The sequence below is a fragment of the Penaeus monodon genome, chromosome 1, assembly GCF_015228065.2.
Source record: "Penaeus monodon isolate SGIC_2016 chromosome 1, NSTDA_Pmon_1, whole genome shotgun sequence".
In the NCBI taxonomy this organism is placed as follows: domain Eukaryota; kingdom Metazoa; phylum Arthropoda; class Malacostraca; order Decapoda; family Penaeidae; genus Penaeus; species Penaeus monodon.
Genome location: NC_051386.1, coordinates 19,818,729 through 19,831,960, shown reverse-complemented (window position 1 = coordinate 19,831,960; position 13,232 = coordinate 19,818,729). Strand labels below are relative to the sequence as shown.

Genomic DNA, 13,232 nt, shown 5'->3' with positions numbered 1-13,232 from the left:
TAAAATAAAAACTCCCTTCTGCCCCTAAGTTTGAAATCCCACTTCTCCCTTCTTTTTTTTTTTTCTTTGCAGTCGCTCTTAAAAACCTTCCCCTATTTTTTTTTAGAAAATTATAACCCCCACCCAAAAACTGCTATGTCTTCCTCCCCTTTTTTTCTGTTTTTCTTCCTTCCTTTTCCCTTCCTTCATTTCCCTTCACGAACATTTCTAGCCGAGCGAAAAACGAGATCCTTTTTGGCGATTTCCGAAAACCCCCCCCCCCAAAAGAAAAAAAAGGGGGATTTTTGATTCATATAATCATTCTGGAAAACTCGGAAAAAGTTTTTGTGATGGTGCACGAGGGCTACTGGGGGGGGATGCAACGTCCCCTTGATGTATAAAAAATCCTGGGGGCCGTTTGTGTGGATGGGGAACCGGTGGGGGGAGGGGGGAAAAAGGGGGGAGGACGAGAAGAAGGAGAGGGAGGGGGGGGGAAAGGAAAGGGGGGAAGGGGGGGAAAGAGAGGGGAAAGGAAGGGAGAGGGGGGGAAGGGGGAGAGGGGAAGGGGGGAAAAGGGAGGGAGGGGGTTTAAGGGGGGGAGGGGGAAAGAAGGGGGAAGGGGGGAAGTGAGGGGGAGGAGGAAAAAATTTAAGGGGAAGGAGGAAGGGGAAGAAGGTAGGGAAAAGAGGAGGTAAAATAGGGAGGGGAGAGGAGGAGGAAGGGAGGGAAGGAGAGGGGGGGGAAAGGAGAGGGGAGGGGAGGGAAGGGGGAAGGGAGGGGGGGGGAGGGGGGGGTTTGGGAGAGGGAGGGGAAGGAGGAGGGAGGGGGGGAGGAAAGGAAAAAAAAAAGCCCCAAAGAGGAGGACGGTAAAGGAAGTAAATAAGTAAAAAATAAGAAAAAAGGGAGAAAATAAAAAGGCCGCGGAAGCCTGGAAAGGGGGAAGAAAGAAGACACAAAAAAGAGTTCCCAAAAACCCCTTATTGGATGCGAAAACCTGTAGTGCAAAAAGCATTAAAAAAAAAAGGAGGGAGGAAGTGGCGCGAGAATGGATAAAATAATTAATGGAAAAAAGAAAGATAGATAAACAGATACAAAGCGAAACAGTTAAAAAAAGGGGAAAAAAGGAAGAGAGAGAGAGAGAGAGAGAGAGAGAGGAAGAGAGAAGGAAGAGAGAGGAAGAGAGAAAAAGAGAGAGAGAGAATAAAATAACATAGAGAGAGAGAGAGAGAGAGAGAGGGAAGGAAGAGAGAGGAAAGAGAGAGAGAGAAGAAGAGAGAGGATAATGAACGGAGGAGGGGGGCAAAAAGATAGAAAACGACCCACATATCAGTGAGGGAACACCCGTGGTGTGGGTGGCAGACTCGGGAGGAGGGGAGCAGAGGGAGGGGAAACGAGGGAGAGCGGGGAGAGCGGGAGGGGAATGCTGGGGTATCATTAACATCCCTTGGGCGGGGGATTAGTCAGGTGCGGTGCCCGATTAGGACGGCAGGTCACTGACAAGACCTTGGATGTAGGGAGTGGGTGGGGAGGGGGGGAGGGGGAGGGGGGGAAGAGGAGGAAGGTGGAAGGAGGAAAGAGGAGGAGGGGAAAAAGGAGGGGGAAGGGAGAAGAAGAATAGGAAAAAGGAGGATGGGGATTGGGGAATAGGGGGGGAAACGGGGGAAGAGGAAGGGTAGGGGAGGAGGAGGAGGAGGAGGATGGGGGGGGAGGGGGAGGGGGAGGAGGGGAGGGAGGGGTGGGGGAGGAGGGAGAAGAAGAAAAGGGATTATAAAATAAAGAAAAGAAGAACGAGTAAAAGAAAACAGAAAAGGGAGTTAAAAAAGGAAAATGAAAATGAAAAGGAAAATGAACAAGGAGGAGCAGCTGAAGGCCAAGCGTGTGCCTGTGGGGGGTCCAAAATCCCGAGGCTCATTACTAATCTGGTTACCAGGTTACCAATAACCCTTCGAGATACTTAATGATACTTCTGATTAAAGGGAAAAAAAACATGCCCAAGAATACAACTGCGGAGGACCACTTCGTTAACGAATCGAAAAAAAAAATAATAATAAATAAATAAAATAAATAAAAAAAAATACACGTAAAGAAAAAATATTAATCAAGCTGTTAAATTATGAAGGAAACTGCAACAGACGTTAAGATCAAAATCTTGAAAATAAAAAAGTCTTTGCTTGTTAACTGAATAAACAACTTTCTGAACCTCACTCAGCTGATCCAACTAAAAATATTTGCAATCAATTTTCGCCCACTTTAGAAAACGAGCATTTTTTCTCTCCTGGGGGGCACTTACGTATCCAAGACAAGACGTAGTAAAATAGAAAAAAATATATAAATTACTTACCCTCTGTTTTTGTTGACATCGGTATTATTGTTGTTGTTGTTTTTGTTCTTCTCATTCATCACATGTATACTAGTCCGAATTTTACTAGTGTTCTCTTTGTTATTATCCGTTAAGAGCACCATCTTGGCAGGATTTTTTTTGGAGTTGACTAGAGATATATATATATATAAAAGTATATTCACAAAAACAACAAATAACTTTATTGTTGTTGTTTTTGTCTCACTCGTTCATTGTCCCAAACCAGCACTCTCATAGCGGCACCGTCTTTTTTATAACAAAGTCTCACACAAGATACACTTTTAAAGATCGTTAGAAGTCAAGTCGCATCTGTTTTTGTTCACATGGTCTCTGAGTGAATCCCTTTTATACGTAATATCTTAGCCAGATACATAAAAGAGATTCCTACAAAGTGTGTTTCCTGCAAAATGAAAAGTACACCGTAATGAGAACGATTAGTTATATATTAAATAAATAATAAAATAAAGTTAAATCCATAAACATTATGATGATATTGATAATAAGAAGAAATAAGATAACAATAATAAAACTTAAAATGAAAATGAAAATCAAAATAAATATAAAAGAAAAGAAAGTAAAAAAAAATATAAAAAAAATCTCGAAAGGTCGCGACATTCTCCTGATTTCGAAAGGTGATATGACATGACAGCGGCATGCCTCCTCGTGCCTCTCCTTCCTCGACACGGTCATTCTCAAGTGTCAAGGAAGTCTAACGAAAAAGGGGGAGGAAAGAACGGAGACGGAATAGAGAAAAAAAAGATAAATCTCTCATAACGAAGTCAGAAGGTCAATGAGGCCACCCAGAAAAAAATATTTCTTCCTTTTCTTTAAGTTTCGTTTATTCTTCACATGTGGACTTCCTGCTTCTCGTCTTCTTCCTCTTCTCCTCGTGTTTCCCGTTCACGTGGCGGGGGAGGCTCTCTTCCTCGGCCTCTTCCTTCTCCCCTTTCTGTTGTCCCTTCCTCCTTCCTCCTTCCTCCTCCTCCTTCTCATTCTCCTCCTCCTCCCCCCTCCTCCCCCCTCCTCCTCCTCCCTCCCTCCCTCCCCTCCACCTCCACCCTCCCCTCCACCTCCACCTCCACCTCCACCTCCACCTCCACCTCCACCTCCACCCCACCACCACCTCCTCCTCCTCCTCCTCGCGTAGGCCTATTACTTTCCTTGTATTGCATTACATCTAACTTTCATCGCCTTTGTTATTTCTTGTCGTAAACACTTTTTTGTGTTTATTTGTTTTAGTTTTAACTTCTTGTAGCTTCTTCTCTTTGGTTTCTTCATTTCCTCCTTTATTAATTTTACTCATTTTTTCTTTTTTCCTTTCCCTCCACTCTCACCATTCTTTCATCCCCACACACAAAAATCTTTTTTTATTCTCTCCTCCTCCTCTTCTTCTGTCATTTTTTATTATCATTTCCTATTCTTATTCTTATTATCTTCCTCTTCCCATTCCTCCTCCTCTGTCTATTCCTCATCCTAATCGCGTCTCCCCCCCCCCACTCTCTCTCCTTTTTCTCTCTCTCTCTCTTCTCTCTTCCTCTCTCTCTTCCTTTTTCCCCTCTCTCTCTTCTCTCTCTCTCTCTCTTCTCTCTCTCTCTTCGTCTCTCTCTCCTCTCTCTCTCTCTCTCTGTCTGTCTGTCTGTCTGTCTGTCTCCCTCTCCCTCTCCCTCTCTCGTCCCCCTCAACACCTCAAGCCGCCATCAGTCAGCGCGAGTGATTGGCCGCCCGTATGTCTGACTTTGGCGAAGTGCGAGATTCCTGCGACACAGACTTGGATGAAGGGAGATGTAGAAATAATGATGCGGTGACGTTGACACACGCACAAAGGGGGAGGAGGGAGGGGGAGGGGGGGAAAAGGGGAGAGGGAAGAGAAAGAGGAAGGAGGGAAAGAAAGGGGAAGAAGAAAGAAAAAAGAGAGAGAGAGAGAGAGAGAGAGGGGAAGAGAGGAGAGAGAGAGAGAGAGAGAGAGGAGAGGAGAGAGAGGGGAAAAAAAAAGGAGAGAGAAGGAAAAGGAGAAAAAACACGGAATAGGGAGAAGAACAGCACAGAAGGAGGCCTGACGAGGACCACCGGGCCCTCATGGAGCGGGAAAGGGGGGGGGAGGGGAGAGGAAAAAAAATGGGGGGGGACGAGGGGAAATGATGGAGGGGAGGGAAGCAGGGAAGAGGAGAAGAGGAGACTAGAAGGAATGTGGCTACTGTTACCAAGGGGAAGTAAGATGAGGAAGGAGAAAACTGCTACGAAAGAGAGAGAGAGAGAGAGAGAGAGAGAGAGAGAGAGAAGGAGAGAGAGGAGAAAAGAGAGAGGGAGAGAGAGAGAAGAGAGAGAAGAAAGAGAGAAAGAGAGAAGAGAAAAAGAGAAAGAGTGAAAGAGAAAGAGTAGATAGATAGATGGAGAGAGAGAGAATGAGAGAGAGAGGGAAAAGAGAGAGAGAGAAAGAGAGAGAAGAGAGAGAGAGAGAGAGAGGAAGTGACAATTACAGAGGAAGAAGAGCAAACAAGATGAAAGCAATGGCAGTTGGAACGGATGAAAAGAGAAAGAAAGAAAGGAGGGTGAAGAGCACACTCGAGCCGCGATATCGAAAGAATGAAAAGGGAACGAAAGAGAGAGAAAGAGAGAGAGAAAAAAGACAAAGAGACAAAGGAGGATCAAGAGGAGATCCAACTTCTCAATAGAAAACTAGAAGAAACCAAATCATGCAAGAGGCACCAATAATTAATCAAAGAAAGATATCGAAAGCGAGACTGGGGGCACGGAAAATAAAACATGACATGACAAATGAAAAAAAGTATTAGTGTTTGAAATATAGAAAAGAAATACAAAAAAAGAAGAGAGAAGTACGAGGAATTTTTAAAAATATGCATGAGAATTGAAGAGACAATTGCCAAAAATGAAGAAACAAGCATAAAGAATTTCAAAAAATGAAAGCTAATGACATAAAAGGTATGAAAAATCAAAAGAGCAAGCGAAGTAAAAATATAAAACTTCCAATAAATGGAAGTGAAGCCAGAAAGGGCGAAAAAGAGAGAGGAAGGACAGCGATAATATCCACCGTTGTCAAGTGTTTAAAATTGCTGACAACGAGACGAAAAGGGGAAAAAAGGGAAAGGGGGAAAAGGAAGGGGGTTGGGGGGGGGGTGGGGGGGGGGGTGGGGGTGGGGGTGGGGGGGGGATTTGAGAGATAATAACCCCCAAAATTCGAGGCGTTTTCATCCTAACCCTTTTTTTTTTTTTTTTTCCCTTTGTCTTTTTTTTTCGAGATGAACGAGGAAAAAAGCAAAAAGGAAACAGCTAAGTTTTTTAGGATTTCGGGAAAACGCCCCAGGTTTTTTCAGACACAGCTAGCCCAAATGTCTAGATAGAGAAAAAATTTCTTCGATTTTTTTTTTCTCCTTTTCTAAAATTTGCTTCTCCCTTTTTCTCTCTCCCCTCTCTCTCCCCTCTCCTCTCTCTCTCTCTCTCTCTCTTCTTCTATCCCTCTCCCTCCACCTTTCCTTCACCCATCCCTCATCTCTCCCTCTTCCTCAAACATCCATTTTCCTTCACCTTGTTTTTTACCCCGGGCCCCTCTTGGCACGAGTTTTCCACACCCGGTCCCCCAGTCAACCCGCCCCTCCTTCTTTAAACCTCCTTCCTTTTTTTCTTTCCTTTTTTTTTTTTCCCTTTTTTTCCCCCTTAAAATTACTACTATTTACTACTAACTTTTTCATTTTTTCTTTGTCTCTCATTTTCTGTTACCCTCTTTTTCCTGTCCGTCTTTCGGTCTCCGTTCACATCTATTTCTTCCTCCTTTTTGTTTCGAGTGTTGAAATACAGAGGAAGAAAAAGCGAAGGACAAAACAAACATGACTTCGCGAAGGTACAAGGAAGGAAGAAGAGAGGCAGACAAAGAGAGTTACGAAGTCCATCCAGATACAAAATATGAAAAAAAAATCCCACATCCAAATAATCCTAACCCTAAAAACCCACCCACCTAGCCGTCCCCCGCCCCCGCCCTGAGCCCCCCCCCCCCCCCGGCCTCCCCCTTTTTTTCCCCTTTTTTCCCCCCTTTTTTCCCCTCCCCCCCCCCTCCTCTGCCCCCTGCCTCTTCCCTCCTCCTCCTCTGCCCCCTGCCCTCCTCCGCCCCCCTCCCTCGTCCTCCATCCTTTCCCTCCTCCCCCTCCCCTTCCCCTCCTCCGCCCCCGATCCAGCGGCGGAGCATCCCGGGCGCGTCGCAGCACGAGAGCGCCGGACGCGTGTGTCTGAGCCTCGACCATGATCCCCGGGGCGCACGAAGCATCCCCGGTATTCGAAAGTGCCGAGACGTCGCCAAGATGCTATTGTGATGCAGCCAGCGATAACTCCCTGCCCACCCGCCCACCCACCCACCCACCCTCCTTCCGACCTCCTCAACCCACTACCCACCCTCCCTCTAACCTGTCCTCTATCCTCTTATTTTCCTTCGTACACCTTTTCTTAATCTAGTTTCTCACTACCTCTTTGATGGTTTCTATCCCTCGTATTTTACTATAATCTCTTTTCTTATTTTTATTCTCTCTTATTAATTTCCCCCTAAAACTTATTTTTTTCTTACAATTTCCGATACCACATGTTGAATCTTTTCTATTATTCATTCATTCGTTCTCCCCCCCCCCCCCCCCCCCCCCCCCTTTTCGAACTTTCCCACCCACTCTCTTTCTCCCAAACCCGTCATTTACATGCACCTTTGCACTTTATCTTGCCGTCAAAGAACAGAACCTCTGCCCCACGAATAACGATGGGTTTTCTATTGCTTGACATTATTTTAACTATGACTCCCCCGCCTCCAGGTCATCAGTTTGTGACACGCACGCACACACACACGCGCGTGCTTATAGTAGTACTTTGTCTGTCTTTGTCTGCCCCTCCCCTCCCTCATCCCCCCTTTGGCTTTTTTTTTTTTTTTTTCCTTTTTAAAAAATTTTTTTTTTTTCCCCCAAAAAAATTTTCCCCCCTTTTTTTTTTTTTTTTTTAAGTTTTTTTTTTGGGACCCCCGAAAATTTTTTCCCCCCTTCCTTTTTTTTTTTCTTTTCCCTTCCTTCTTTTTTTCTTTTTTCTCTTTTGATCTTTTTCTTCTTTAAATCCTTTTTTCTCTTTCCCTCTTTTTCCCTTTTCTTTTTTCTGTCCTTTCTCTTTCCCGCTCTTTTTTCCCTCTCTTTCTCTCTTTCTTTCTTTTTCTCTCTCTCTTCTCTTCTCTCTTCTCTCTTTCTCCTTCTTTTTTCTTGTTTTTTCTTTTTTTTTCTCTTTCTCTCCTTTCCCCTTTTCTATCTCTCCCCCCCCCTCTCCCTTTTCCTCTCTCTCCTCTCTTCCCCCCCTCTCTCTCTTCTCTCTCCCCCTCTTTCTCTCTTTCCCCCCCCCCCCCCCCCCCCCCCCCTCTCTTCTCACTCTCTTGACCCCCCCCCCCTCTCTCTCTTCCCCCCCTCCCCTCTCTCTCCCCTTTTCTCTCTCTTCCCCTCTCTCTCTCTCTCTCTTGCCTCTCTCTCGCCCTCTCTTGCCTCTCTCTCCGCTCCCCCTTTGCCTCTCTCCCTCTCCTTCTCTCTCTCTCTTTTTCTCCCCTCTCTCCCCTCTTCTCTTTCTCTCTCTCTCTCTTCCCCTCTCTCCTCTCTCCTTTTTCCCCCGTTCCTTCCTCTCTTTTTCCCCCCTCCCCCCCCCCCTATCCCCCTACCTCCCCCGAGGCCCCCGCAAAAATTTGGGATTATTTCCTCGGGCAAATGGGTTTCCCGTTCCTCCCGGGGGCACCGTAAAGTGACGCGTGGGAGGGGCGTCCCCCCCCCCTCCCGGCCCCTGTTCACACCCCTCCCCCAATCACACACACCACACACACACACCACACACCACACACAACCACACACACCAAAAACACACACACACCCCACAACACACACACACAAAAAAAAAAAAAAAAAAAAAAAAAAAAAAAAAAAAAAAAAAAAAAAAAATATATATATATATATATATATATATATATATATATAATATATATATATATATATATATATATAATCAATCAATTCATAAATACACATCCATAAAACTTCTCAACATGACTCAACAGGTTTTTTTTTATCATTTCCATCAAGACGGGGGATAAAATCATAAACATTTCCCCGTGCTTCATTTCCCAACAAAGAAAAGTCGAACATCTATCTCTCACAACTTTATTCGAGAATATTCCTAATCCTTTTGACAAAAATATTTCTTTCTCTGCTGAATAATACAAGGGATGTCGGAAGGGGTAGCGAGGCGGCAGGGGACCGCCAGGGGACCGGCAGGGGTAAACACCAGATCTTTATGACAAATGTAACTCGAGAAAGCGCCTTCACCCGCACCTCCCCCACCCCACCCGGTGTACGGTTCACACATCAAGTCTCATGTACGTGTGACTCGCAGCACAAACCGACACATGTACATACATACATACATAAATACGTCAATTCATACATGAATACATACACAGACATAGACACACACTCTCTCACTCACTCACACTCACACACTCACACACACACACATATATATATATATATACTATATATTATATAATATATATTATAATATATATATATATTACATTAATTATAATATGCACTATATAAATACATATAAATCAACCCAGGCCTACAAAATTACACATACGTACATATACACACACAGACAAATATACACACACCTCATCCCTCACTCGACTCGTCTCATCGTGACTCACGCTGAGGGTAAACCAGTGGCTGAGAGAGAGAAACGAACTCATGTTTCGATTCACTTTCAATCGCACTTTCATGCATCTCTCCGAGGAAAATGACGTAAGGCGCATATCACATTCCGATATCTTGTGCGTGTGAGTGATAGGAGTCAGGTGAGGACGTGCAATGCCCCCCCCCCCCCGACACTTATGCCCCCTCCACCTTCTTCATTTACCTCTTCTCCCTCCTCCTCTTCGCCATTTACCTCTTCTCCCTACCTCCCTTCCCCATTTACCTCTTCTCCTTCCTTTCCTTTCCCCATTTATCTCTTTTCCCTCCTCCCCCATCCGTATTCCTCCCCCCCCTCTCTCTCTCACGATTACATTCACCAATACCTCAAAGTTACACAACTGTGACCAAACTGCACCGCAAGACGACGAAAAAGTTCTTATTATCTACTTGAGGCTTCGGCAAGATTCACGGAGACTTGGCAACACATTCTGCAATCTCGAGTATACCACGCACTCCCCTTAAAGCATTTAGGAACATTTAAGCAAATTCTAAAATTCTAACTGACACTCTCTCTCTCTCTCTTCTCTCTCTCTCTCCCTCTCTCTCTCCCTTTCCTCTCTCTCTCTCTCTCTCTCCCTCTCTCTCTCTCTCTCCCTCTCTCTCCTCTCTCTTCTCCTCCATCTCTCTTCTCCACACACGCGCGCAAAATATTAACACATTCACACTCATCCTCACACATTTGCAAAAACACAAAACCAAACAAAAATTCGCACACGCATCCTCTTTTCACACACATATCCCCCACCCACATCCCCCCTTTGCACCCTACCCCCACGCACACACGACACCCTCAGAGCATAGGGTGTGAGGGCTTCCCCTTACACGCCCCTCGCCACTTTCCCATGGCCAGCCCGACCACGGGGTTTCCTGTCCCTGTGGCTGCCCTGGGAACGGCTAATGAAGTTAAACATCTTTATGTTTTGCCTAATTTAAGGAGGAGGAGGATGACGTGGTGTGATTGATGGAAGATTTCGCGCGCATATTATTATTTTTTAATCTCGTTCATTATTCATAAATGTAAAAATCCGTTATGGATCTTGTACTTCCTGTCGTTGAATAACAAGTGTTAAATAAAATCAATAAAAAACGCTGTGATGCACAACCGTGACAAGAGATATCATGAATAAAACGACCATCAAGATACAGCAAATTGGACTTACATCTCGCTGACTCGCCCGAATGCGAGAACGCAACCCGGGGCGATATTTTGATATTCTGACTAAGCTATCATTGTCATCGAGCAACTTCGATGAAACAAAGGCTTAATTAACGTTGAAAGATTCTTCCGGTTCAATAATAAAGCCAACACACTGCAATGCGATTAAAGCAGTGCCACTTGGGAGCAGCGAAAAGCGAATGATTTCAACTGGGAGACAATTAAGATTATGAGACGGTGGGAAGAATGGCGGGAAGTGGAGGGGGAGAAAGATATATTGATGGATAGATAAGCAAGCATACTGATATATACATACAGGCTCTGAGATAATGGGGATGGCAGGAAAGAAAGTAGAATGACAGGCAGATTGAGAGAGAGAGAGAGAGAGAGAGAGAGAGAGAGAGAGAGAGAGAGAGAGAGAGAAGAGAGAGAGAGAAGAGATAGAGAGAGAGAGATAGAGACAGAGAGAGAGAGAGAAGAGAGAGAGAGAGAGAGAGAGAGAGAGAGAGAGAGAGAGAGAGAGAGGGAGAGAGAGAGAGAGAGATGAGGGAGAGGAGAGAGGAGAGAGAGAGTGGAGGAGAAGAGAGAGAGAGAGAGAGAGGAGAGAGGAGAAGAGAGAGAGAGAGAGAGAGAGAGGACTTGGTATGGTATCGAATAACATCCTTCCCCTACCCCTGGACGTGGGCGGCTCAGATTCAACAACAAAACATACGGGTTTACCACCATTCATAATTTTCGGGGACTCTGAGGAGGGTAAGGGTTTAGGTGAAGAGAAGGGGGAAGAGGGGACGGGGGAAGAGGGGACGGGGGAAGGGTGCCGGGAGTTATCCAAACGCCCCAAATACAAACTCGGGAAGAACATCTTGTGTTCCTCCAATCACCCCAAACTTGATTGCACGGTGCGGGTGAATGCTAATCTCCGATCAAGTTTGCCTTGTTAAGTCAACGCATGAAGTCCAATTTACACGCAAACTTCAGCCGAATACATGAACTGCGAATAACCTTTGGCGAGAACCTCTTCATCTCTCACGAAACATCTAACACATCCTTTACTCGAAGCTAAACACGTGAGGCCAGACTAATGTAAAACCCGAGGGGACTAGCACTCAAATTCGCATCGATCATTCTCAGTACACCAAAAGCACATGGAAAGTGCATTTTTTCTTGAATCTGTTTGTAAGCACAAATGCATAATATAAATTATACATGCGTCTCCAAACTACAAGGCAGGAGGTGGATTCAATAACCACGGCAGATCTTGTAGTTACCATTACCACAGCGCGAATATAAATACCAATGACGTTGATAATGCTAATAATAACACACGAACGAAGAGACGAACGGACTGAATATAACGAAGAAAAAAATCTTCTGCCTCAGTGACAACTTATCTCTTGATACGTTGCATAGTCACACTCCTCTGCAGGTCTGATACGGGACCTGCCTGGCCATTATGAATTTCCCACGAAAGCGCATTAGTCGCCCCGGGTTCGGTCTGTGTATCACATTTCCTATCGGTCCGTCGTAACTCTGCCTGGCGATGAAAGGTGTCACGTGTGCTGTTTTGGCAGAATGAATCAGGCACTGGTTATTTCCTTTTGGGTAACTGATATTTCTGGTCTTACGAGGCGAGGGATGTCAGATCAACTGCAGGATCACGTCATTGTCATCATGCAAATCGACGTAAGAATTGCTATTAAAAACAAAAATACAAACAAAAACAGGGTTAACCTCACACAGGTCACGCGAAGGCTTAAGAACATAAGACGTGGGTTCTGTGCACCGATTCATGCTCCACCAGGAACTGACCACACACTATCACTCCCATCTGATCACCACACATACACACCACACCCGTTATCACCCTCATCTCGGGACAGAATCACGTTCCTGTTTAGGGGTGGTGAGGGAGGGAGGGGTGGGGAAGGAGAGGGGTTTCATTCATCAAGGAGTCCCTCATTGATCTCGATTTCCTGTGCGTACGGCTTGATTGCAGTTGAATCCTCAAGACAGTCATTAAGTCCTGTTCCTCTCCAGCCTCCGTGCACCTTCCTCGCATTCCGACATGCCGTCGGTAAACACACACTCAACGAAAACCACAGTCGATCTCTTTTTAAGCTTATCAAAAACTTTAAATCAGTATACAAAACGTTAAGATTTATGTGTATATAAATATAGCATCCACAAGAAACACCGAAATCAATAACAATAATTCCATCTCCGAATGACACTGTCAGTATCACAAAAACACATTTCTGTCCGAGCCTTATCGCCACGAAGTACACACCAGGTAAGCGAGCGTGGAGGAGCGCACAGGTCCCACGTCCACACCCCACACTCGCCAAGGAACAACTGAGCCGTATTCCCAAATTTCTCGGCCGAACATCCCGCTCCCGACCTCCGTTGCCGGCTAGTCCTTTCTTTTGCCCCATTAATTTGAATGGGTAATTCATTACCCTTTAACTTTCCCTCACTTAGAAAGCTCTAATACACCGGGAAGTCTCAACCATGTAAGAATTTGTCAAAGTTTTTCCCCATTTTTTCCCGAGCAACAGGAATGGAATCTTGCGCCGTGGCCTCGAGAGCGTGAGAGATGGATGTCTACTTCGAGACGGCGAATTCACGGTCGCGATTCGTATCCAGACACAGGGAGGGGAGTGAACTAGGTACGGAATTTCTGTCCACTTTCATTTGCTAATGTATGCAGGTTTATAGTTATTGAGGTAACTAACTCGCGGATTAAAATACTGGCTCATAATTTTATCAATACCGTCAGTTATATTAATAAAGCATGGTAAAAATTATGCAGTTACACGTTCAGTATGACTGACATCAAGGGATATCATCACAACCATCGTTATCATCACAATTAACCTCACGATTAGGAGAATTAATAGAAACACGAATACTTATCAGCATCGACATCATACGTTTTTTAAGATCAACCAACACACATTTATCAGACAGAGAC

The 13,232-nt window shown here is 45.0% G+C and overlaps 1 protein-coding gene across 1 annotated transcript in view; it reads right to left on the bottom strand.

Annotated features, from left to right (window-relative positions):
- LOC119599221 (rap1 GTPase-activating protein 1-like) overlaps window positions 1–12,605 on the bottom strand; it is a gene marked incomplete at its 3' end in the record, with an annotated part of 152,829 nt that extends 140,224 nt beyond the window's left edge. The window contains 2 exon segments of the mRNA XM_037948985.1: window positions 2,321–2,738; window positions 12,549–12,605. Coding sequence (XP_037804913.1) covers window positions 2,321–2,442 — 122 coding nt within the window.
- Between the last annotated feature and the right edge of the window lie 627 nt (window positions 12,606–13,232).